The sequence below is a fragment of the Lepidochelys kempii genome, chromosome 5, assembly GCF_965140285.1.
Source record: "Lepidochelys kempii isolate rLepKem1 chromosome 5, rLepKem1.hap1, whole genome shotgun sequence".
Lineage (NCBI taxonomy): Eukaryota > Metazoa > Chordata > Testudines > Cheloniidae > Lepidochelys > Lepidochelys kempii.
This window is the reverse complement of record NC_136384.1, coordinates 89,720,297-89,743,282: the sequence shown is the minus strand read 5'-3', so window position 1 is coordinate 89,743,282 and position 22,986 is coordinate 89,720,297. Positions and strand designations below refer to the sequence as shown.

At 41.6% G+C, this 22,986-nt stretch overlaps 1 protein-coding gene across 11 annotated transcripts in view; it reads right to left on the bottom strand.

Annotated features, from left to right (window-relative positions):
* Positions 1-14,446: 14,446 nt before the first annotated feature.
* FANCC (FA complementation group C) overlaps positions 14,447-22,986 on the bottom strand; it is a 156,756-nt gene continuing 148,216 nt past the window's right edge. For all 11 annotated transcript variants that reach the window (XM_073344975.2, XM_078852864.1, XM_078852865.1 and 8 more), the window contains one exon: positions 14,447-15,031. In XM_073344975.2, the coding sequence (XP_073201076.2) occupies positions 14,888-15,031 (144 nt within the window). In that variant the 3' untranslated portion in view covers positions 14,447-14,887. The remainder of the gene's footprint in view (positions 15,032-22,986) is intronic.

Below are 22,986 nucleotides of genomic sequence, written 5' to 3'. Positions count from 1 at the left end.
TAGATGTACATGAAATTGATGTATCTCAAACATGTAAATTTTGATGTACATGAAAGATATAAATACTAAATGGAAAAATTCTTACCAATAATCTCCTTTCTGCTAGCATCTCCCACAAGACATCTCTCCACACTGCAGCTGTTGAAGGGGGTCCAAAGTTGCCGTGCTGCATGCGCTGGCCACCCCTCTTCCCCCCAGCTTGGTGCCAGATGAGTCATTCCAGTGCTGCATAGGACTCATAGAAAGATATTAGTAACTTCAGTGGGAACACAACTCTGTATAACTGGCATGTGGCCAGCAGCTCCAGATAGATTACTCATTAAGCCAATGAAATTTGACCCAGAGACGAGAAGAAAGGGTTAAGAAAAAGATCTGCTCGCCACTGCTGAAAACAGGCAAGAAAAACAGCCAGGGGAACAAAAGAAACAGTAGCAACTAAACTTGCCAACGGAGGGCTGCCAGGCAGGCAGGGAATCTGGCGGCAAGCAGGAGCAGGACACGTGGTCAGTGCATGTAGCACTGCACCTTTGGCCCCCCTCTGTGAGCTGCAGCATGGAGAGGAGCAGCCCAGATGTCTCAGAATCGTGAGAGACGCTAGACTACAGAAAATATGTCTGCTGAAGTTCTGTATCATTTAAATAATTTTAAAATCACCTCAGCATGTAAGAGCTTTACATGGTCTCTAATTTAACTGCATCCCGCTCACCATTTGAACAAAATACGCTGTTTCAGCGATTTTAAAGGATAGGACTATCATTCTATCCAAACACACACTAACACGGAAGATATGGACTCATTTTTTACTCACATACTTTCCTCTATAAATACAGGCCTTGACATTTAAAATCACATTCAATTAATATACTTTTTATTTTAAGCATTATTTTATGAAATAATTATAATATATCAACCACAGTCCTGCAATCTCTAGCATGCCTGATGGACATTTGATGGAGTTCCCTACCAACAGGCAAATTTTTTTATAAAGATTGAGAGATTGTTAGTTTCCAGAGACCTTTAACTACTGTCCCGCACTCAGCAGCACCAATGTTGGTATAAGAGAGAAGAGAATTAGGCCCAGAGTTTTAAACCTGGTGTTAAATATAATAAAAACAAAAACAGGCTACCAAAAATAATTATTGAATCATCAAAATGTTAACATGCCTAAGCTGAATCTTATCAAAATTTAAGCCCGAACCCAGCAAAGACTTAAGCATGTGCACAATTGACTCATGTGACTAGACCCTATTGAAATCTCTGGGACTACTGAGTGAGTGATCTAATGCACATGCATAAGACCTTACAAGATTGGGGTTTTAAATGATAATTTTCTGAATCAAGGACCAAAGTGGGAGTGTGCTAATAAAGTTTGCAGATGATACAAAGCTGGGAGGTATTGCTAATTTAGAGAAGGACAGGGATACCCTACAGGAGGATCTGGATGACCTTGTAAACTGGAGTAATAGGAATAGGATGAAATTTAATAGTGAGAAGTGTAAGGTCATGCATTTAGGGATTAATAACAAGAATTTTAGTTATAAGCTAGGGACGCATCAACTAGAAGTAACGGAGGAGGAAAAGGACCTTGGAGTATTGGTTGATCATAGGATGACTATGAGCTGCCAATGTGATATGGCTGTGAAAAAAGCTAATGTCGTCTTGGGATGCATCAGGAGAGGTATTTCCAGTAGGGATAAGGAGGTTTTAGTACCGTTATATAAGGCACTGGTGAGACCTCACCTGGAATACTGTGTGCAGTTCTGGTCTCCCATGTTTAAGAAGGATGAATTCAAACTGGAACAGATACAGAGAAGGGCTACTAGGATGATCCGAGGAATGGAAAACTTGTCTTATGAAAGGAGACTCAGGGAGCTTGGCTTGTTTAGCCTAACTAAAAGAAGGTTGAGGGGAGATATGATTGCTCTCTATAAATATATCAGAGGGATAAATACCAGAGAGGGAGAGGAATTATTTAAACTCAGTACCAATGTGGACACAAGAACAAATGGATATAAACTGGCCACTAGGAAATTTAGATTAGAAATTAGACGAAGGTTTCTAACCATCAGAGGAGTGAAGTTTTGGAATAGCCTTCCGAGGGAAGTAGTGGGGGCAAAAGATCTATCTTGCTTTAAGATTAAACTCGATAAGTTTATGGAGGAGATGGTATGATGGGATAACATGGTTTTGGTAATTAAATATTCATGGTAAATAGGCCCAATGGACTGTGATGGGTTTTTAGATGGGGTAAGATCCAAGTTACCCGGGAAAGAATTTTCTGTAGTATCTGGCTGATGAATCTTGCCCATATGCTCAGGGTTTAGCTGATCGCCATATTTGGGGTCGGGAAGGAATTTTCCTCCAGGGCAGATTGGAAGGCCCTGGAGGTTTTTCGCCTTCCTCTGTAGCATGGGGCACGGGTCACTTGCTGGAGGATTCTCTGCTCCTTGAGGTCTTCAAACTACAATTTGAGGACTTCAATAGCACAGATATAGGTGTGAGGTCTTTTTTAGGAGTGGTGGGTGAAATTCTGTGGCCTGTGTTGTGCAGGAGGTCGGACTAGATGATCATAATGGTCCCTTCTGACCTAAATATCTATGAATCTATGAACCATATCTTTCTATTAGATCTTGTCTGTATTAAAAGTTGCATAGGTTTCACTAAAGAGATGCTTCTAAGTGGATTTATTTAAACCAGCACAAACCACACAGGTTTGCACTGGTTTAAACTAAGCTGATTTACCTTTAGTAAAACGAGCAATTTTTAATACAGACAAGGCTTTTGTTTCTGTAAAGCACACAATACATTGAGTGTGTTGCAAAAATAATAGTAATAAATAAAAGTGTCCTCTTGCTTGTGTAATATGCATTTTTTGCCAAAGGAAAAGGTTAAGATGTCTAAGAAAAACAATGTAGTTGTAGCCATATCGGTCCCAGTATATTAGAGAGAGATAAGGTAAGTGAGGTAATATCTTTTATTGGACCTTGTGTTGTCATCTTGTCTCTCTCTCACCAACAGGAGTTGGTCCAATAAATGATATTACCTCACTCATTTTGTCTCTCAAAAAGATACAGGACATTTTCACAGCAGTTTAGAAGTTAGCTATATTTATTAGAATGTCAAATTAATGTGAATAAAGCTTGACTGCATATTTTCTAGGAAAAATAATGGCCACTATCCCAGCCTGTCATCAGCTGCCAGAAAACATGCTCCCCTATTTATTATTATGAGAATATAAAAATGTTTAAAAATTAACTCTGTGTGTTAATTTGATGTAGTGTTTGCTACTGCTATAATCTTGGCTTTTTATAATCTTTCTTTTCCTAACAGTTAACTAACCAGAAAGCAGGATTTCATCCTCAGCATGCCATTAGGTTTATATTGGTTGATATTTCAGAATTGAAGTATCAGTCACAACACCATTAAATAGCTAAAAGAGCAAATACTGTTCATACTCAAAATGGCTTTTTCTCCCTCACACTCATTCTCTTGGACATCATTGCAGCCTTCCGCCTTGTGGAGTATTCACTATCTCCTTAGTTCTGCAGCCATGATTTTTTTCCTCTTCTTGGATGTTTGATTCCACATATCAAACTCCTCCGCTTGGTAGTAGCTCTGCCTCTGCACAAGGCCCCCTCTTCTAAGGCAACCTAAAAGGTTTCATTCTTGAATCTGGTTTCTGCACAATTTCTTATGCTTGATTATATTATGTCCCCTTCCTTTGTCTTTCTGTCATTTTTACATGATGATACTCAGTTCTGTATATTTTGGTATTTTTAATACCCAGCCCTTTTAACCTTCTCTCTTCCTGATCTCATCAATTAAACTGTAATCTCAATTTCTTTCAACTACTTCTTAAAAAGTTACCTGAGGCAACAAAGGTAATCCTCAAATCCAATTCTGTATTTTATATCCTCTTTTCAACTCAGACCTTCCATTTGCCTCTGGCTATAACCTTGGCATTATCCTTAACTCTCTTCATCTTCTGCAGCTCCTATTTTAGCAAATCAACCTAGCTGCATTTCTACAATGTTGCCCATGTAAGAGCTCTACCTGTGCCAAAACTATCACTACCTTTGTCTCCTCAGCTTGACTATTACAAGGCCCCTTTTTATGGTCTTCCTAATTTTCTAGCTCTATAAAACGTAGGAAGGAAGTAGGATAAGATAACAGGAAACCACCATTCTTGGAAAACTAAAAGAACAAATGTTATTAACCTAGTTGGCTCTTTCGTCCAGAGTGCACCACACCAACTATGGGATGGGATGTTAGATGGGGTAGGATCTGAGTTACCTAGGAAAGAATTTTCTGTAGTATCTGGCTGGTGAATCTTGCCCATATGCTCAGGGTTTAGCTGATCGCCATATTTGGGGTCAGGAAGGAATTTTCCTCCAGGGCAGATTGGAAGAGACCCTGGAGGTTTTTCGCCTTCCTCCGTAGCATGGGGCATAGGTCATTTGCTGGAGGATTCTCTGCTCCTTGAAGTCTTTAAACCACAATTTGAGGACTTCAATAGCTCAGACATAGGTGAGAGGTTTTTCGCAGGAGTGGGGTGGGTGAAATTCTGTGGCCTGAGTTGTGCAGGAGGTCAGACTAGATGATCATAATGGTCCCTTCTGACTTTAGTATCTATGAATCTATGAACTAGTGCCAGTAATAGCTCTACAAAGAAAGTGATGCCTTGAAAAGCAATTGCTCTCCAGCAAGCAGTGGGGTTCAGTGCCGTAATCCTGAATGCAGCTGTCATTATGAAGGTAATAGCATCCAGTACCAGGAGCACAGTATCCTAGCTGGTAAACTCACCAGCTTAGGCAGGCATTTCCTCCCCGCTGCCGCTTATTACCCCAAAACACTGTCAGCACAATAATTAGTTTAGCAATAAAAGGCTTTGGGCATAGTTTTTAGAGGTGCTGAGAACTCCCATTACTCCAACAGGCGTTAGTGCTCAGCACCTTTGAAATATCAGAGATTTGTCCGTAGGTCTGATGGAAGAAAATATGGTTGATTGACCAGGAGAAGTGTGAGAAACAATAGCACTACAGAAAGGATACCATGAGAAAGGATACCCGTCATCATTTCTTCCCCCACCCCACGTCCATTACTGTATTTTGAAACAGTCGTTGGGGAGCTAGCAAATCTCCCTCAGGTACAGCTCATACCTGAGTGATTTACCATTACTGGGCAGCCCTAACATTTAACCTTTAAACAGAGGGAAAGCAGTTTAGGAATAACTACCCAAATTATTTCCCTCAAACAGTGTCAGAGATTTCACAGAGATTTTTACAAGAGAGTTAAGTTTTTCAGGCATCTGAGAAAATCCTGCTAGCTGAGGCCTGAAGTGAAGTTGAGTTAAAAACAGGCTGTGTGGTTGGATTTCTATGAGAGGAAAATCTATTATGTGAAGGATCCTATTAAAAAGTTAGGCCTGAATCTCAACCCATGTCTATTTTTGTATATAAGCTCTTTGATTTTATTCTGCAGTGTTTGTATAACTTTCTGGAATTTTATCTGTAAACTAAATGATCCTATTTAAAGTGACTGGATCTATTGTTGGTGCAAACAGGCCAATCCACAGAGAAGGGTTATCAAAGGAAATCCTGTCTCTGTCCCATCAGCCAGGGAGGCAGAGAGAACCAGTTGTAGAACAACCCCTGTCCTAGGTTCTCAAGGACTTAAAGAATAACTGGATGGGGAATTGAGCTTGTGGGTGCAATATATTCGTATTGGGAGTGTTCTTTGTATCGGCATCGTGCCTAGCAGGCCCCATCATGGACCTAGACCCCACTGCACTAGGCACTGAAAAAACACAACCAAGAGCTTGTAGTTAAGTAAATGTCTGGGGTCTCTCTGTGTTAACATGGTGAATGGAGGTGAGGAGAGACCCAGATCAAGAAATGTTTGTGACAAATTTTTTTAACAGTGAGGGTAATTAACTGCTAGAACAATTTAACTGGCGTTGTGGTGGATTCTCCATCACTTGAAGTCTTTAAAACAAGACTGGACATCTTTCTAAAAGATATGCTAAACTCAATCAGAAGCTATGGGCTTCATGCAGAAATTACTGGGTGAGGTTCTAAGGTCTACATTTTGGCATTAAAATCTATGATATACTAAATATCAGCAAGCACTGATATCTCACAGAAATAGTACCTTAAAGGACAAAGAAATCACAGGCAAAGAAAACTGAAGCTTGATGTTGTCTAACTATTATTTTCTTTGTGTCATATTTGAAGGAGAGACTTAATGGCCTCTATGAAGACAGAGCCTATATTTTGCCCTATCTTCAGAAGAGATGATAATTTTATGACTAGCCAGAAACTTGCAATTAATGCTTGGGTTTGCCTGTGTCCAGCAGTAGTTTCCATCTTCAGCAGTAATGCCAGAGTGTATCCAAGTACCCCTTTCAGCTCTTTCTCTAATGGAATTTGATAGTAGTTTTGCTCAGCTCCGCTCTGCAGCCCACAAGCAGCTTCCACTGCCCCACGAACTGCTCCACCAGCCGGTCCACAAACTGCTCCGCATCCCACCAGCAGCTCCCGCCGTCCTATGAACTGCTCCACCAGCCTGTCCACAAGGCACTCCAGCCGTCCCGCAAACTTCTCCACAATATATCTTCAGGCTCCCCCACTACTTAACACAACGCTCAGTGATTTCAGCTCTTAGTCAGTTCAGCTCTTTGGTGAATTCAGCTTGTAGTAGGGGAGCCTCAGTGCTGGTGCACCATTAGCCCAAAGTGAGCTCAGCAGTCTGTAAGTAGACGCCTAATGAAATCAAAATTAGCTCTGATATTCCACAGTGGAGAGAGGAGGAAGTGCAATTAGCATGTAAGGCCCCCACCAAAGGGCCCATGCCACCAAGTATTAATACTTGTCCCCAACCTCTCTCAATTCACAGAGTTTTGGAACCCATGACCCTTGCCTAGCAGTGCTACTTAGTTGATGGTGACTCCATCATAACAAAAGGCCAAGTACAGTTCCAAGCACAGTTCCCATAATCAGGGTAATAACAATTTATTCTTCCTGCCCCGATAACAGAGACACTGGGGATCCCACAGCAGCCAAAGTGATCATTTGGGCAGCTTAGGCCTCATTCTAGGCGGGGTGGGTGTGCTATGCAAATGAGCTCGGCCTCTGAAGTTCTTTTCAACAAGTTGCCACACCTCACCACCAGATGTCAGGGTGGAGCTCATCCTGACACTGCTTACATGTCTAATACGTTATTTTCCAGTCAGATATCAGTGCTGCGATTACAATATATAGGCAATCAGCCAAATCTCGGGCAATAATGAAGCTACCAAGTTTTATTTTGTTTTTTTTTTTTTACTCTCTCTCAGTACACAACATTATTTAAGGCAAAATCTGTACCTGGTAGGACTAACTACATTACTGAACTCACAATATTCTGCCAACTCACAATATTCCAGTTTTTGTTTCAGAGGTTGATAGTGATCCAGTGCTTATGCCTACTTGGCTCTGGGACCTTGGCCATTAAAAGGACCAGTCACTTTAAGTACACTTAAGCCTTTCAGAAGGGGTTCATGAGGTTTATTCCTTTCCTATAGTCAGATAGCTGGTTAAAGTAAGATGGCCAATGCAAACAAGGGAAACTCCTTTCTGGCACTTGCTGTTAAACAGACCACCCCACAGCAAATTCCCAGAATAAGATACTCCCTGCTAAGGCAGTAATTGAAACTGCAACCATGAACTTATCTTTTGAAAGTTCAGACAAGCAGTTGGAAGAAAAAATACGCCACAGTGTACAAATGCTAGCCAGATAGGTAGGTGGACTTAAACAGGCCCACATATGAATGTTGTTATGAATCATGGGAAAGATGAAGCCTCAAGCACCTGGCAGTGTAGCTACAGATGCTATGATTTCTCCCCCCACAAAGAAAAAAATTTGTTTTTATAACCCAACTAGCAATTACAGACTGCATGGAAGAGGTAAAAATGTACATTTTAAATTCTCTAAATCCTCTACATTCAAGAACACAGATAGCATTAGGTGCTGTGGAGTGAGAATACTGTATTTGTACCATATCTCTAGAGTCACTACAAAGCACTGCAGTACTCACAGCCTTTTACAGACCTGTGGAGTAGAAGAGGACTAAGACTGAGTTAGGGTTTCTCATCTTGCTGCATTTTATTTGAGCCACATGAATCAATAAATGCTTGGTTCCTTATGTAGCATTAGTTAGTGATCCATAGGTCATCAGCATTTTACCCGCTCGGTTGAAAATATGCTTGTGAAAAAGCTTAAAAATTGGGCTGATTTTCACAGCTTTTGTGGTAAAGTTGCCTGGTCACGTCTGCTGAGAATTTCATCCTAAACTTGTAAAACTCTGCAAAATTATTTTGGTTTATAGCTAAATAAAACAAAAATGGTATAAGTCTCAGATTCCTTTTCCAGCTGTCCTATGCACCATCCATTCACTTCACACTCATGCTATGCAGCTTTAAGCTCTAATGGACACACATTTTCTCCTATATGGTAGTTTCCCTGGCTTGTCTTGAAAAGAGATTCTGTCTCCATATGTTCTGGGAACTGTAATTCAAATACTCTCCTATCTGCCCAGCTAATGAGGTCAGAACAACTCCCTATATAACAAACTATGTATAGAACTAACAGGACATACATTAGATGGAATGAAAACTAGCTCACTGATAGGTCTCAAAATTAGTTGTTTGTGGGGAGACAACAATGAGTGGGGCCATTTCTAGCGGAATTGCTTAGGGATTGGTTCTTGGGCCAAAGCTATTAATTTTTTTATCAGTGATCTAGACATGATACAACATTTTTGCTGGTAAAGTTTGCAGATGATTGGTGAGCCTACAGGTTACTGTTACAGTGTGACCTGAGTTATCTAGTTAAATGGTCACAATCCAAAAAAATACGTTTTAATACAGCCAAATGCAAGGTAATACACCTGGGAACAAAGAATGCAAGCTATACCTACTGGATGGGGAACCATCTTAGAAAGCAGTGATTCAGAGAAGGACTCCACAATGCAAAGTGGGCAGATAGGGTGTGACTCAAAGTGCAACACGCGCATGGTCTGATACCTCCAGCTGAGTACACTAGCATGGGCTCAGTGCACATTTATACATATTTAGGGATTTTAAGTGTGTGGGGATTGGTGGGTGGGTTAGGCAACAACACGTGGCAGAACATTTGTCAAGTCTGCAGTGTAGACATACCCTGTAACAGCTACATGAGGCTACATCATGACCGCAAATCTGGGCTGATATTGAAAGTTAGATCATAAGCAAACAGTGTGAATGAGCAGTAAAAATACCATAACAGCAATGCTGACTAAAGCACAAGGAGACCTCTGCACTTGCATTCCTTTTAAAGTCACAGATGGCACTCAGGGATTTTTTTTCCCTCTAACATTTTCCAAGTCTATCTGACCCCAACGTGCACTATAATATAAATAACAATTTTTGTGCCAAACCCATGATTCTTCATACATGCATTCTTCATACATACATTCATAGTATTCTCAAAGTAGGATGAAGTAAACCTTTCTGCACTGCACTTATCATCCTACCTGTTATGGTAGACCCCTCAATGTTAGTCAATGGGAAATATGAAAGGACTACGCTTCCCAGATCTTTGGGGGAGTCTCTTGTACTCCAAACACATTCAAAAAAATTAAACAAAACATGATAGACAAACCACTGTCTCTTCAAGTATTCTCAGCCTATGACGATGACAATCTGTTACCACTGGGGTTTTGTCTGTTGTGGTTTTAGTGTAGCAAAAGAGGTCACTGAAAAGTTATTGGGGCCAGTTAGATCCCAAATCTATTATGCAGGTATTCAGCATCAGATTGTTTTTATTATGAGGAAGCATTTATGATATGATTATATGACTCTTTCAGCATTGTTCATAGCTAAGGCTACATTTTAGTCATGCGTATTTTTAGTAAAAGTCATGGACAGGTCACCGACAGTAAACAAAAATTCTCAGCCCCTGACCTGTCCATGACTTTTACTATATACCTCTAACTAAAACTTGGGCCAGGAGATCGCAGGTGCTCTGGGGAGGCTGGCCGGGGGTGCTGCAGGTACTGAGGTGGCCCCTGCTGGGGGCGGGGTGGACAGAAGAGGTGGGGAACACCCCCCCGGTAAGGGCACCCCAACTCCCTACCCCAGCCCTGAGCCCCCTCGCACCCAAACTGCTGCTGCTGCCCCAGGGGCTGCCCAGCTCGGGCAGCCCCTGTACCAGCACTGGACACTGCAGAAGTCACCATGGAGGTCACAGAAAGTCACGGAATCCCTGCTCTCCATGATAGACACACAGCCTTATTCATAGCATCATAGTTTCAGCAGTTTTTGATTTTCAAATAAAATGCACCAACATAGTCTTGGGGGTCTGAGACCTCAGATAACATTTGCCTTATGTATCGTCACAATTGTCCAGCAAAGTGAGTTTCTTTGAAGATAACACTGTCAAACTTATTTTCTGGGAAGCTTACTCTTGTTAGGAAGAATTTCTGGGGAAGCCACAATTGTCAGATACATTTTCTGGCAGCCCACACTTGACAGATGCTGTAGCTGTTGCAAAGACTCGCTGTTACGGGACAAAGACTCGTATTGAACATGCACATTGAATGTCTGAATGCATATATTGTTTGGATTTTGTTGAACCACAAATGGTATAATAAATCTTTGCGTAAGACACGGATGTTTCTCAGTGACCTGGGTACAGAAACTACTGGTGCAGGAAAGGAACACTGCAGCCTTGCCTCAGGCTGCTAGGAAAGCAGTGTCTAGTGTGCTGGGTACTGATCCAAAGCCTGAGAAATGGGGAAGATGTTACATCTGTTCCAGAAAAATGCATCAAAAATGTGCAATGTCTAAAACTTTGTATGTTCAGAACACGCCACCTACTTGCTCCATTCATTCAAAGTAGTAGGATATTTCCTGTCTGTGTGCTCCTTTTGTGCCTTTTATATTGTTTCTGTGTCTAACTATTTTCATTGTCTAAAATGGGGTCAGTTAGACCCCCAACACAATTCTGTTCAGTGTACGTCTGAATCTAGAAAAGTTTTAATTTGTTCGTTGTTTTATAGTTCACTGGTTACAATAAAGCCAGATTTAAATGCATCATGTTTTTTCCAATTTTGACATAGTAGGAGGGTGGTCAGTCCAACAGCAAGGTTAAAAGCATCTTAAAAAACAGTAAACCTTTTTCATAATATTTAAACCATGTAACCCTTTTTAAGAATCCAATATTTGAGAATGGGAATGATTTCTCACTGCTTTCTATTTTCTTTCCCTAGCCTTTACTGCAGATTACCTACCTACCTGAGTCAACCTACCATTATTTGACAGGATATTATAGGTTCCTTTAAAAAGCAAGGAGGAATTATTTTAGATTTTGATATATTGCAGTGACAGAACTGTGAAAGGTGGTGTTTCACCTTCTTGCAGTTCACCTCCAGCAACCTTAAAATACTGATGAATATAATACTCTTAGTATGGACCAAGTAATTCTGAATCTAGAACGTGTAGTAACACACTTCTTTTAGATTTGTTTTTAAAGTTTATATATATAATCCAGATTGAACATGTGTAAGCACAAAATAAGGGTTGAGTAAGGCTACAGAAAACAAGATCCAACAAAAGACTCAGGAGGAAAGCAAACAAAACAAAACAAACAAAAAACTCTCTTTGTTGAAAGACAAATTAATTTTAGATTTCTTGTCATATAAGGAAGAACATTCCTCACATTTGTTCCCACTGGACAAATTCCTTGGATTTTTTTTTTTTTTTTTTTTTGGTCAACAGCAACAGCCTCCTTAGTTTCAGATCTATTCCATGCCTTTCGGAAGCAATACCTAGGAAGATGAAAACTAGAATGCCTGTTTTTCTTATGTGTATACCTTGCTCCTAATAAGTGAAAAGATGCAACAGCCAACAGTTCACTATTGATTTTTCTTTATTTAAAAAGTGCTCTTGAACCAAATAAACTCTTTGCTAAATCTTTACTATTGCTGCATCTGCTCTGAAAGAAATACCATGAGCACTTTAATAAATGGATTAGAAGACGAGGGAATGGTCTATACCAAGGGCAGGCAAACTTTTTGGCCTGAGGGCCACATCGGTTTTCCAAAATTGTATGGAGGGCCGGTTAGGGGAGGCGGTCTCCCCCCAAACATCCAGGTGTGACCCGGCCCCTGCCTCCAATCCAACCCCCACCGCTTCTCGCCCCCCTAGGACTCCTGCCCCATCCAACCCCCCCCCGTCCCCTGATTATCCCCAGACGCTCCACCCCTGCATGCCCCCTGCCGCCCCATCCAACCCCCCCACAATTCCTGACTGCCCCCCCGGGACCCCTGCCCCATCCATCCCCCCTGTTCCCCACCCTCTGACCCTCCCCGACCTCTATCCACACCCCTGACCACACCCTGAATTCCCCTGCCCTCTAGCCAACCCCCCATCCTCCTTACCGTGCTGTCTGGTACACCGGTGGCTGGTGGTGCTACAGCCATGCCGCCCAGAGCACTGGCTCAGGCCACAGCTCTGCAACTTCGCTGCCTAGCTGCCCAGAGCATGGCGCCGGCGGTGCAGTGCACTGAGGCTGCGGGGGAGGGGGAACAGTAGGGGAGGGGCCAGGGACTAGCCTCCCGGGCCAGGAGCTCAGGGGCCGGGCAAGAGGGTCCCGCAGGCCGGTTGTGGCCCGGGGGCCATAGTTTGCCCACCTCTGGTCTACACTATACCGTTAAGTCGACAAGAGAGGCTGGTCTACACGATACAGTTAGGTCGATGAGAGAGGCGTAAGACTTATGTCAGTGTAGTTAGGGTGACACAGTGTCTGTGTAGACACTGCGTTCCTTACATGGATTGTTGGCTGTCTTGTCAATTTCATGGCAGAAGCCCTGAAATTGAAAAGAAAGCCGGGCAGCTAGAGCCCAGCTGTGCCCCCGCTCTCTTGGAGTGCAGAGTGGCTGGACCTTGCTCCCAGCTGGGAGCCGGGGCGAGAAGCCTGGTTGCCTCCTGCTCCGCCACTGGGAGCCAGGCAGCCTGGCACCTTTTAGGGAACAGGGTTGAGAAGCCAGGGCAGCTGGACCCTGCTCTCCAGGGCTTAGAAACCCTGGGCGGCTTCCTGCCGACTCCCGGTGGGGAACAGGGAGGCAAGACGCCCTGGGCGGCTTCCCCCACACTCCAAGTGAGGTGAGAAGCCTCGGGTGGCTTCCCCCCTGCTCCTGGTAGGGAATGGGGAGCAGAGGGGGATGACAGCCCATTGGGGACCTGAGGAGCTGCCAGTGAAGCTGAGAGACTGGGCTTTCAGCTCCCCACACTGTCCCTCTTAGGTCAGTGGAAGTGTTCCTGGTGAGGATGTGCACCACCGACCCAAGGAGGGTAGTGTGGACATGCACCACCACAGTAATTACTGCAGTGGCTGTAGGTCGATCTAATATAGGCAGGCTTATGTTCTAGTCTTACATACCCTTTGTAACCTCTGTAACTCTTTCTTTTATGATTTACCATAGGTATTAATGTAAGAAATTCCTAAACTGTATTTCAGCAAACCTCCCTACTCCATCTAGAGCAACAGGATACTAGGTGAACAGTTTTAGTTCTGCTATGGAAGAAACATGATACTCACAAAACTGTGATAATCAGGTTAACTGCAGCACATGTGCACACACACACAAATATAAACACACACTGCACATAAAGTACAGATTTTGAAACTAGACAACATATGACAACAAAGGACTGAATATAGTAGCACCCTCCTTCACCAGATGCTACCCACATTTTTTTTTCTTCCAGATAATGGTAGGTATAATAGTTTCACAAACTTTTGGATCATTTTCAAAAGATGGCACAGTGGATGGGCTACAATCCCTCCTTATACCCCTGTCATTACAGGCAAATAGCAATTTGTGTACTTTACTTCACTGTGTACCTGTCTGTATACAGAAATGTGGGAATTTACAGGTGCACCCATTATGTGGTCCTCTGAAAATTTTCCCTTTAAATCTGAAACAACTTTCCTTAACCCTATATTGTGCTTGTCCTCCTTTAACTAATATGGGGTAAAAAATTTCTTCCTGATATAGAGAATCTCCAGCATTAAAGCAAGATCAATTTACAGTCTGCACCGAATCCTCTCTGCGGTATTCTTGACATTGCTAAAAGTACTGTGGTACAAACTATAGAGAACATTACCTTGAAGAATACACTTTCTGATGAATGCCATATACTAAACCTGAGATGAGTTTCATTTTGTAAAATCACTTATAAGAATTTAAGGAGTTGATTTGTCTTTCAATTTCATGAAATTGTATTTCATGGAAGCACATATTCAGAAGGAACCATTAATGATCACTTGTTTGTGATCAGGCTTAGATTTTCACCAAAGCAGAATTCCAGGATCAAATTGTTAAATTACTACCAAACAGCTAGAAATAACCGACTAGTAAATAACATAATTTTTCTGAACTTCATCTCTTCCTTGTAACATTCAAACAGTAGTTTTGATTTATCAGTAATTATTTTACAGAAGGAAAGGCCTCTTCCTATTATTATAGCTTTTGTTTCCGCCTCTAACTGCTGCATTTCTTGGACTAAGAATTTACAGAAAATCTAGACCACAACTAGGACATAATGTGGGCAACGAGGCTGTGAATAAACAGTGTTTAGATAACACAGGTCCCTTGTAAAATAAAACACTACGAACAACATTTTTAACCATCTTTAAAGATTACTGCTATATTCTAACAGAATGACATTTCCAAACATTTTCTGTTTTCACACATGGGGAAAGAGGAATATAAATAAAAAAAAATGAGTTCCCTTTCACACTTTACCGTAGAAAAGATCTGATTAGCTGGTCTAGTCACTGGGTTGATTTGGACAACAATACAAAACTAATCCGTAAATCTTAATTCTTGAAGAAGTTCATTCACCAGCTTCACAGCCCTTTGGTTTTTTAATCCAAGTTGGTTAAATCTGTAGGCAGTACGTATAAGAAGGTCAAAAACTTCACTGGTTGTATTGCTTGCCAGAATCACCTGAAGGAAAAACAGAATGGAGGAAAAGAGGAAATCATTTAATTTAGATTTATTACTCCAAGTGCAATCATTTATAGCTGTGTACTATGTGCTACATGTTGTTTTCTTCTAACTCCCCACAACCCTCCCCCATTTAGTCATTGATGTCATCTGAAAAGCAACTAAATTCCATAAAGCATGAAAATAAATTCCCCTCTGAGAAAGGAAGGAAGAAAGGAAGGAAGGAAATAAAGCCCAGGGACTAGATCTCAAAGTGCAACAGACCAGCACGTAGTGCACCAGGGAGGAGTTTTATTCCATCCATCCAGCTGCTGATCCCTGAGGGCTGCTCCACACTCTGCATCCCACTCTGGTTCCAACTCCTGCTTCTCATATGTCCTCAGCCCATCCTGGAAAGTTCCCTATGCCAGGAGGGGAAAATGTAGGAGGGGCTGGCATAGCTTCCCCTATGCTAGCTCAGGACTCCCTTGCACTAGGGGAATTCTAAGCTGTTGCCTTAAGGCAACTTTAAATTCTTTTTGTGCTACTGGTTCAACAGGACCATGGATCTTGTCTTCAGTCTTTCAATAAAGGGTTGTTATAGCACAATAAGGTGCTGCAGCCTAACTGTTAAAGGGTTTCACTGGTCTATAAAGGGAAGAAAGCACATAAGACTTGGAAAATAAACAGACCCAAATGAAAAGTTATGTATGCTTCCAAACAAATTTAAAATACATCATTTTTATGTTAATGAATAATCAACAGTCATTTTCTGTAATACACCCAAGATTTCTAACATATCCTAGCAGTGCTTAAAGAAAGTAATGTTATATTTGTTTATTCCAACTAACAGCAGCTAAAAGGCATAATCAACAACAATAATGTTCTAGTTCCACTCACTGCAAAATGAATTTTCTCATGTGTTACAGGCCTTATAAAAGATAAAAGGAGTACAGTACTTTTCCACTGAGAGGAAGAATTTCCAGACAAAGTGCTAAAGCAAAATAATGATGTGAAGTCCTGGCCTGCTTGTATCGGAGGGTTTGACTTCTTATTGTACAACATGACCTATAAATATATGTAACAAATGTAGTAGCTAAAGAACAATATAATAATAATCTAACATTTATGTAGCACTTTATGTATTAATCTTAAAAGGATCCCAAAGCACTTCATGGTGTCTATTATGTCTGCAAATTGGTTCATCCATCAGTGAAATGCAGTCACTTCTGGGGTGAAACATGACAATTATTTAACAGTTCCCAGCAAACAACTCTACGTAAGAGAAAAAAAAAATTAAAGAATACTGGGTTTTCTTGATAGTCTTTCGACTGTACAATATGAGAATCAAAATTCAGAACTGAAGATAAGTCCCCTGTTGCTGGGTTAAAATGGACTCAAGATGCTGTTAAGGTATATTCAGTCCCCAATACAAGGATAACCTTATATTACTATGTAGCAAAACTTTTACCTACCACTGGGCTCCATAGAGAACTGTGACCAGCACTCCTTGCTGAAATGAATATTATTTAATCACAGGACTTAAGAGTTGGAGTATTTAAATATGGACTATTATATCTGTGTTCCACACTAATTTAGAAAGAGATTAGTTAATAATGGGAAGGACTAATTGAATTAGGTCATCTTGTCCATTCTTCTGCAAGTGTAGGATTATATAAACGCAGATCTCAGAATGGATCCTTGTGCTGGTGCACACATTTTCCACGTGTGCAACAATCAGATTATTTTGACCACCAGTTTCCACTGAGGCCATGCTCATGCCCTGGATGTTCTCATATGCGTCCTCCATCCAAGGGCATAAAGGGCAGAGTGGGTCCAACTGTCCCTCAGTTCCTTTGCCAATAGAGAATTCCAGAGCTATAAGACTCCATACAAATGGGGAAGGAGAGTGCGTCATGGGAGTCATGTGGACAATATATCTCAATGAACCACAGTTAATTTAAGATAAGTAACTTGTTTTGCCAAAGAACATACTGATATTTTTGTCAAAAAAAATTAATGCCCAAAAGTGAAATATTCCAATTCAAAATGATGCTACAGTGTCTGTCTTATCTCTGTAAGATAAGTAACTGTTCTTTCTTCAATTATTTGTCCACATAGATCCCACTACTGGTGACTAGTACCTCCTGGCTTGGAGGTGGATGGTACGAGTCCTATTTAAATGAGGATTGCAGGACAGCTCTACCAAAGCAAGCATCCAATATGCAAGTCTCAACTAAGAAATAGTCTTGGGAGAACATGTGGACAGATCACTATGTAGCGTCCTCCAAATTTCTAAGAACATAAGAAGGGTCATTACTGGATCAGACCAATGGTGCACCTAGCCCAGACTCCAACAGTGGCCAGTGCCAGATATTTCAGAGGGAATGAACAGAACAGGCAATTTTCAAGTAATCCATCTTCTGCCATCCAGTCCCAGCTTCTGGCAGTTAGAGGGTTAGGGAAACCCAGAGCATCTTTTCTAATTGCCATTGATGGACCTATCCTCCTTGAATTTATCTAATTCTTTTTTGAATGCAGTTATACTTTTGGCCTTCACAACATGAGTTCCACAATGAGTTCCATGGGTTGACTGTGTATTGTGTGAAGAAGTACTTATGTTTGTTTTAAACTTGCTGTCTAATAATTTCATTGGGTGACCTTTGGTTCTTCTGTCATGTGAATTTCCTTAACACTTAACACTTCCTTATTTGCTTTCTCCACATCATTCATGATTTTATAGACCTCTATCATATCCCTACTTAGTCGTCTCTTTTCTAAGATGAACAGTCTAGTCTTTATAATCTCTCCTCATATGGAAGCTGTTCAGACCCCTAATAATTTTTGTTGCCTTTCTCTGTACTTTTGCCAATTCTAATATATCTTTTTTGAGATGGGGCAACCAGAACCACATGCAGTATTCAAGGTGTGGATGTACGGTGGATTTATATAGTGGCATTATGATATTTTCTTTCTATTTTCTATCTTTTTCCAAATGGCTCCTAACATCCTGTTAGTTTTTTGACTGCCACTGAAAATTGAGTAGATATTTTTCAGAGAACTATCCACGATGACTCCAAAATCTCTTTCTTGAGTGACAATAGCTTATTTAGACCCCATCATTTTGTATGTATAGTTGAGATTATGTTTTCCAGTGTACATCACTTTGTATTTATCCACATTGAATTTCATCTGCCATTTTGTTGCCCACTTACAAAGGGATCTCATAAAACTGGGTAACTCTTCAGAGTCAGTTTTGGACTTAACTGTCTTGAGTAATTTTGATCATATGGATATTTTGGCACCTCACTGTTCACTCCCTTTTCAAGGTCATTTATGAATATGTTGAACACCACAAGTCCCAGTATAGGCCTTTGGGGGACCCAACTCTCTCTGCTATGAAAACTGACCATTTATTCCTACTTTATTTCCTATCTTTTAACCACTTACTGAACCATGAAGGGACCCTTCCCTCTTATCCCATAACTGTTTACTTTGCTTAAGAGCGTTTGGTGTGGGACCTAGTCAAAGGCTTTCTGAAAGTCAAGTACACTATATCAACTGGCTTCAGAGTAGCAGCTGTGTTAGTCTGTATCCGCAAAAACAAAAGGAGTATTTGTGGCACCTTAGAGACTAACAAATTTATTTGAGCATAAGCTTTCGTGAACTACAGCTCACTTCATCAGATGCATGCAGTAAAAAATACAGTGGCGGGAGATTTTATATACACAGAGAACATGTAACAATGGGTGTTCCCGTACACACTGTAACGAGAGAGATCAGGTAAGGTGAGCTATTACCAGCAGGAGAGCGGGGGGAAAAAACCTTTGTAATGATAATCAAGGTGATAATCAAGGTCTGTAATCGAGTGACCAAAGAGATTGAAGTGTTCTCCAACTGGCCCTTGAGGAATTCCACCATGATGTCAACAATTTCCATCCCACCATCAAACTCTTCAACAAAAAAAACTTCAAAAACAGACTCCAACGAGAGACTGCCGAATTGGAATTAATTTGCAAACTGGATACAATTAACTTAGGCTTGAATAAAGACTGGGAGTGGATGTGTCATTACACAAAGTAAAACTATTTCCCCATGTTTATTTCCCGCCCCCGCCCCTACTGTTCCTCACACGTTCTTGTCAACTGCTGGAAATGGCCCACCTTGATTATCACTACAAAAGGTTTTTTCCGCCCTGCTCTCCTGCTGGTGATAGCTCACCTTACCTGATCACTCTCGTTACAGTGTGTATGGTAACACCCATTATTCCATGTTCTCCGTGTATATAAGTCTCCCCCCACTGTATTTTCCACTGAATGCATCTGATGAAGTAAGCTGTAGCTCATGAAAGCTTATGCTCAAATAAATTTGTTAGTCTCTAAGGTGCCACAAGTACTCCTTTTCTTTTTGCGGATACAGACTAACACGGCTGCTACTCTGAAACCTGTCATTATGCAAGGCACTGAATTTAGCCGCATGGAGTGGAAATTTATCAACTTCATGAAAAACTCATACAGATACAGACAGACATCATCTTCCTTTTCAAATGCAAACAGATGGACATCATACCAAAAGGACTGAAGGTAAAAAATCCATTACAATCTTCATACCACACAGACTATGGTGACAGCTTGTGCCACACACTCTCAAAGAAACTATGGAACCACCTGATCAACATCCTCTACATCAAACAGGGAAAGATTGAGAATGAGCTCTCAAAACTGGATACTCTCATAAAAAAACAACCTTCCACACAAACTTCCTTGTGGCTGGACTTTACAAAAACTAGACAAGCCATTTACAACACACACTTTGCTTCTCTACAAAAGAAAAAGGACACTAAACTATCTAAACTACTACATGCCACAAGGGGCCACAACAGTGGTTCCCTTAACCCACCCAGCCATTACCCTCTGATCCCACTGAGGGTTAACAAAAGAAACTACACCATTTGCTCAAGAAACTCCCTGAAAAAGCACAAGAACAAATCCACACAGACACACCCCTAGAACCCCGACCAGGGGTATTCTATCTGCTACCCAAGATCCATAAACCTGGAAATCCTGGACGCCCCATCATCTCAGGTATTGGCATCCTGACAGCAGGATTGTCTGGCTATGTAGACTCCCTCCTCAGGCCCTACGCTACCAGCACTCCCAGCTATCTTCGAGTACCACTGACTTCCTGAGGAAACTACAATCCATCGGTGATCTTCCTGAAAACACCATCCTGGCCACTATGGATGTAGGAGCCCTCTACACCAACATTCCACACAAAGATGGACTGCAAGCAATCAGGAACAGTATCCCCAATAATGTCACGGCAAACCTGGTGGCTGAACTTTGTGACTTTGTCCTCACCCATAACTATTTCACATCTGGGGACAATGTATACCTTCAAATCAGCGGCACTGCTATGGGTATCCGCATGGCCCCACAGTATGCCAACATTTTTATGGCTGACTCTGAACAACTCTTCCTCAGCTCTCGTGCCCTAATGCCCCAACTCTACTTGTGCTACATTGATGACATCTTCATCATCTGGACCCATGGAAAAGAAACCCTAGTCAAAGGCTTTCTGAAAGTCAAGTACACTATATCAACTGGTTTCAGAGTAGCAGCTGTGTTAGTCTGTATCCGCAAAAACAAAAGGAGTATTTGTGGCACCTTAGAGACTAACAAATTTATTTGAGCATAAGCTTTCGTGAACTACAGCTCACTTCATCAGATGTATGCAGTAAAAAATACAGTGGCGGGAGATTTTATATACACAGAGAACATGTAACAATGGATGTTCCCGTACACACTGTAACGAGAGAGATCAGGTAAGGTGAGCTATTACCAGCAGGAGAGCGCTACATTGATGACATCTTGATTCCACCATGATTTCAACAATTTCCATCCCACCAGCAACCTCAGCCTGGACCAGTCCACACAAGAGATCCACTTCCTGGACACTACGGTGCTAATAAGCGATGGTCACATAAACACCACCCTTTACCAAAAACCTACTGACTGCTATACTTACCTACATGCATCCAGCTTTCATCCAGACCACACCACATGATCCATTGTCTACAGCCAAGCTCTACGGTACAACCGCATTTGCTCCAACCCCTCAGACAGAGACAAACACCTACAAGATCTCTATCAAGCGTTCTTACAACTACAATACCCACCTGCTGAAGTGAAGAAACAGATTGACAGAGCCAGAAGAGTACCCAGAAGTTACCTACTTACAGGACAGGCCCAACAAAGAAAATAACAGAACGCCACTAGCCATCACCTTCGGCCCCCAACTAAAACCTCTCCAATGCATCATCAAGGATCTACAACCTATCCTGAAGGATGACCCATCATTCTCACAGATCTTGGGAGACAGGCCAGTCCTGGCTTACAGACAGCCCCCAACCTGGAGCAAATACTCACCAGCAACCAGACACCACAAAACAGAACCACTAACCTAGGAACCTATCCTTGCAACAAAGCCCCTTGCCAACTGTGTCCACATATCTATTCAGGAGACACCCTCATAGCGCCTAATCACATCAGCCATGCTATCAGAGGCTCGTTCACCTGCACATCTACCAATGTGATATATGCCATCATGTGCCAGCAATGCCCCTCTGCCATGTACATTGGCCAAACTGGACAGTCTCTACATAAAAGAATAAATGGACACAAATCAGACGCCAAGAATTATAACATTCAAAAACCAGTCGGAGAACACTTCAATCTCTTTGGTCACTCGATTACAGACCTAAAAGTGGCAATTCTTCAACAAAAAAACTTCAAAAAAGACTCCAATGAGAGACTGCTGAATTGGAATTAATTTGCAAACTGGATACAATTAACTTAGGCTTGAATGAAGACTGGGAGTGGATGTGTCATTACACAAAGTAAAACTATTTCCCCATGTTTATGCCCCCTCTCCCCTCCCAGTTCCTCACACATTTCTTGTCAACTGCTGGAAATGGCCCAACTTGATTATCACTACAAAAGGTTTTTTCCCCCGGCTCTCTTGCTGATAATAGCTCACCTTACCTGATCACTCTCGTTACAGTGTGTATGGTAACACCCATTGTTTCATGTTCTCTGTGTATATAAATCTCCCCACTGTATTATCCACTGAATTCATCCGATGAAGTGAGCTGTAGCTCACAAAAGCTTATGCTCAAATAAATTTGTTAGTCTCTAAGGTGCCACAAGTACTCCTTTTCTTTTTACTATATCAACTGGATCACTTTTGCTGAGTCCCTCAAAGAATTCTAATATACTGGTGAAGCATGATTTCCTTTTGCAAAAGGGGTGTAATAGGGATGCCTCTTCAGGAAGTAAAAGGCTGCCTGAGCCCAGCTGGAATGGCCTGTAATGCACACAGGTGGAGCAAACCTGGCTAACTTGTAGCAGGATCTTATCTAGTTAAATACAATAGTCTTTGAAAAGTGATAGCCTCACCCTTAGGGTGTTCCTGAAAGGTCTTTGTTTCATAAGAGGACTCTTACAAACAAAATTGGGTCTTTATCAACAGAACTATTTACAGAGGTTCTGCAACTCCAGCTAGCATTCCAGCCATAGGCACACAGACTGGCTTTCTGGTATGTCCTCCAAATTCTTCCCGCCTGCAACCTGTGCTCCCTCCCTCTCAGTTCTAGGTAGGTTGTTACATTTTTCCTTTTAAACATTTGTTGTTATATCTTTTGTGCAAGCATTTGCTGACTTGCTAACGCATAGCCCACCCTAGGGAGATGGTCTTTACCAGTCTGTGGCAGCGTTTTAGACATAATATTCCTTCAAGTGTGCTGGTTTTCAAAATACTCTATTTCTTGTTTAAATTATCCCTGTTGATAGGGGACTTGGTTCCACACTCTGTTTCTGCCTCCTTTCTGTTAGGTGGTATCCTATTGGTCCTCTGTATTGCTCTTAAACATTGTTTCTTCTACATTAGGCCATCTGGTAGCTGCAGAGGCTCTTTCT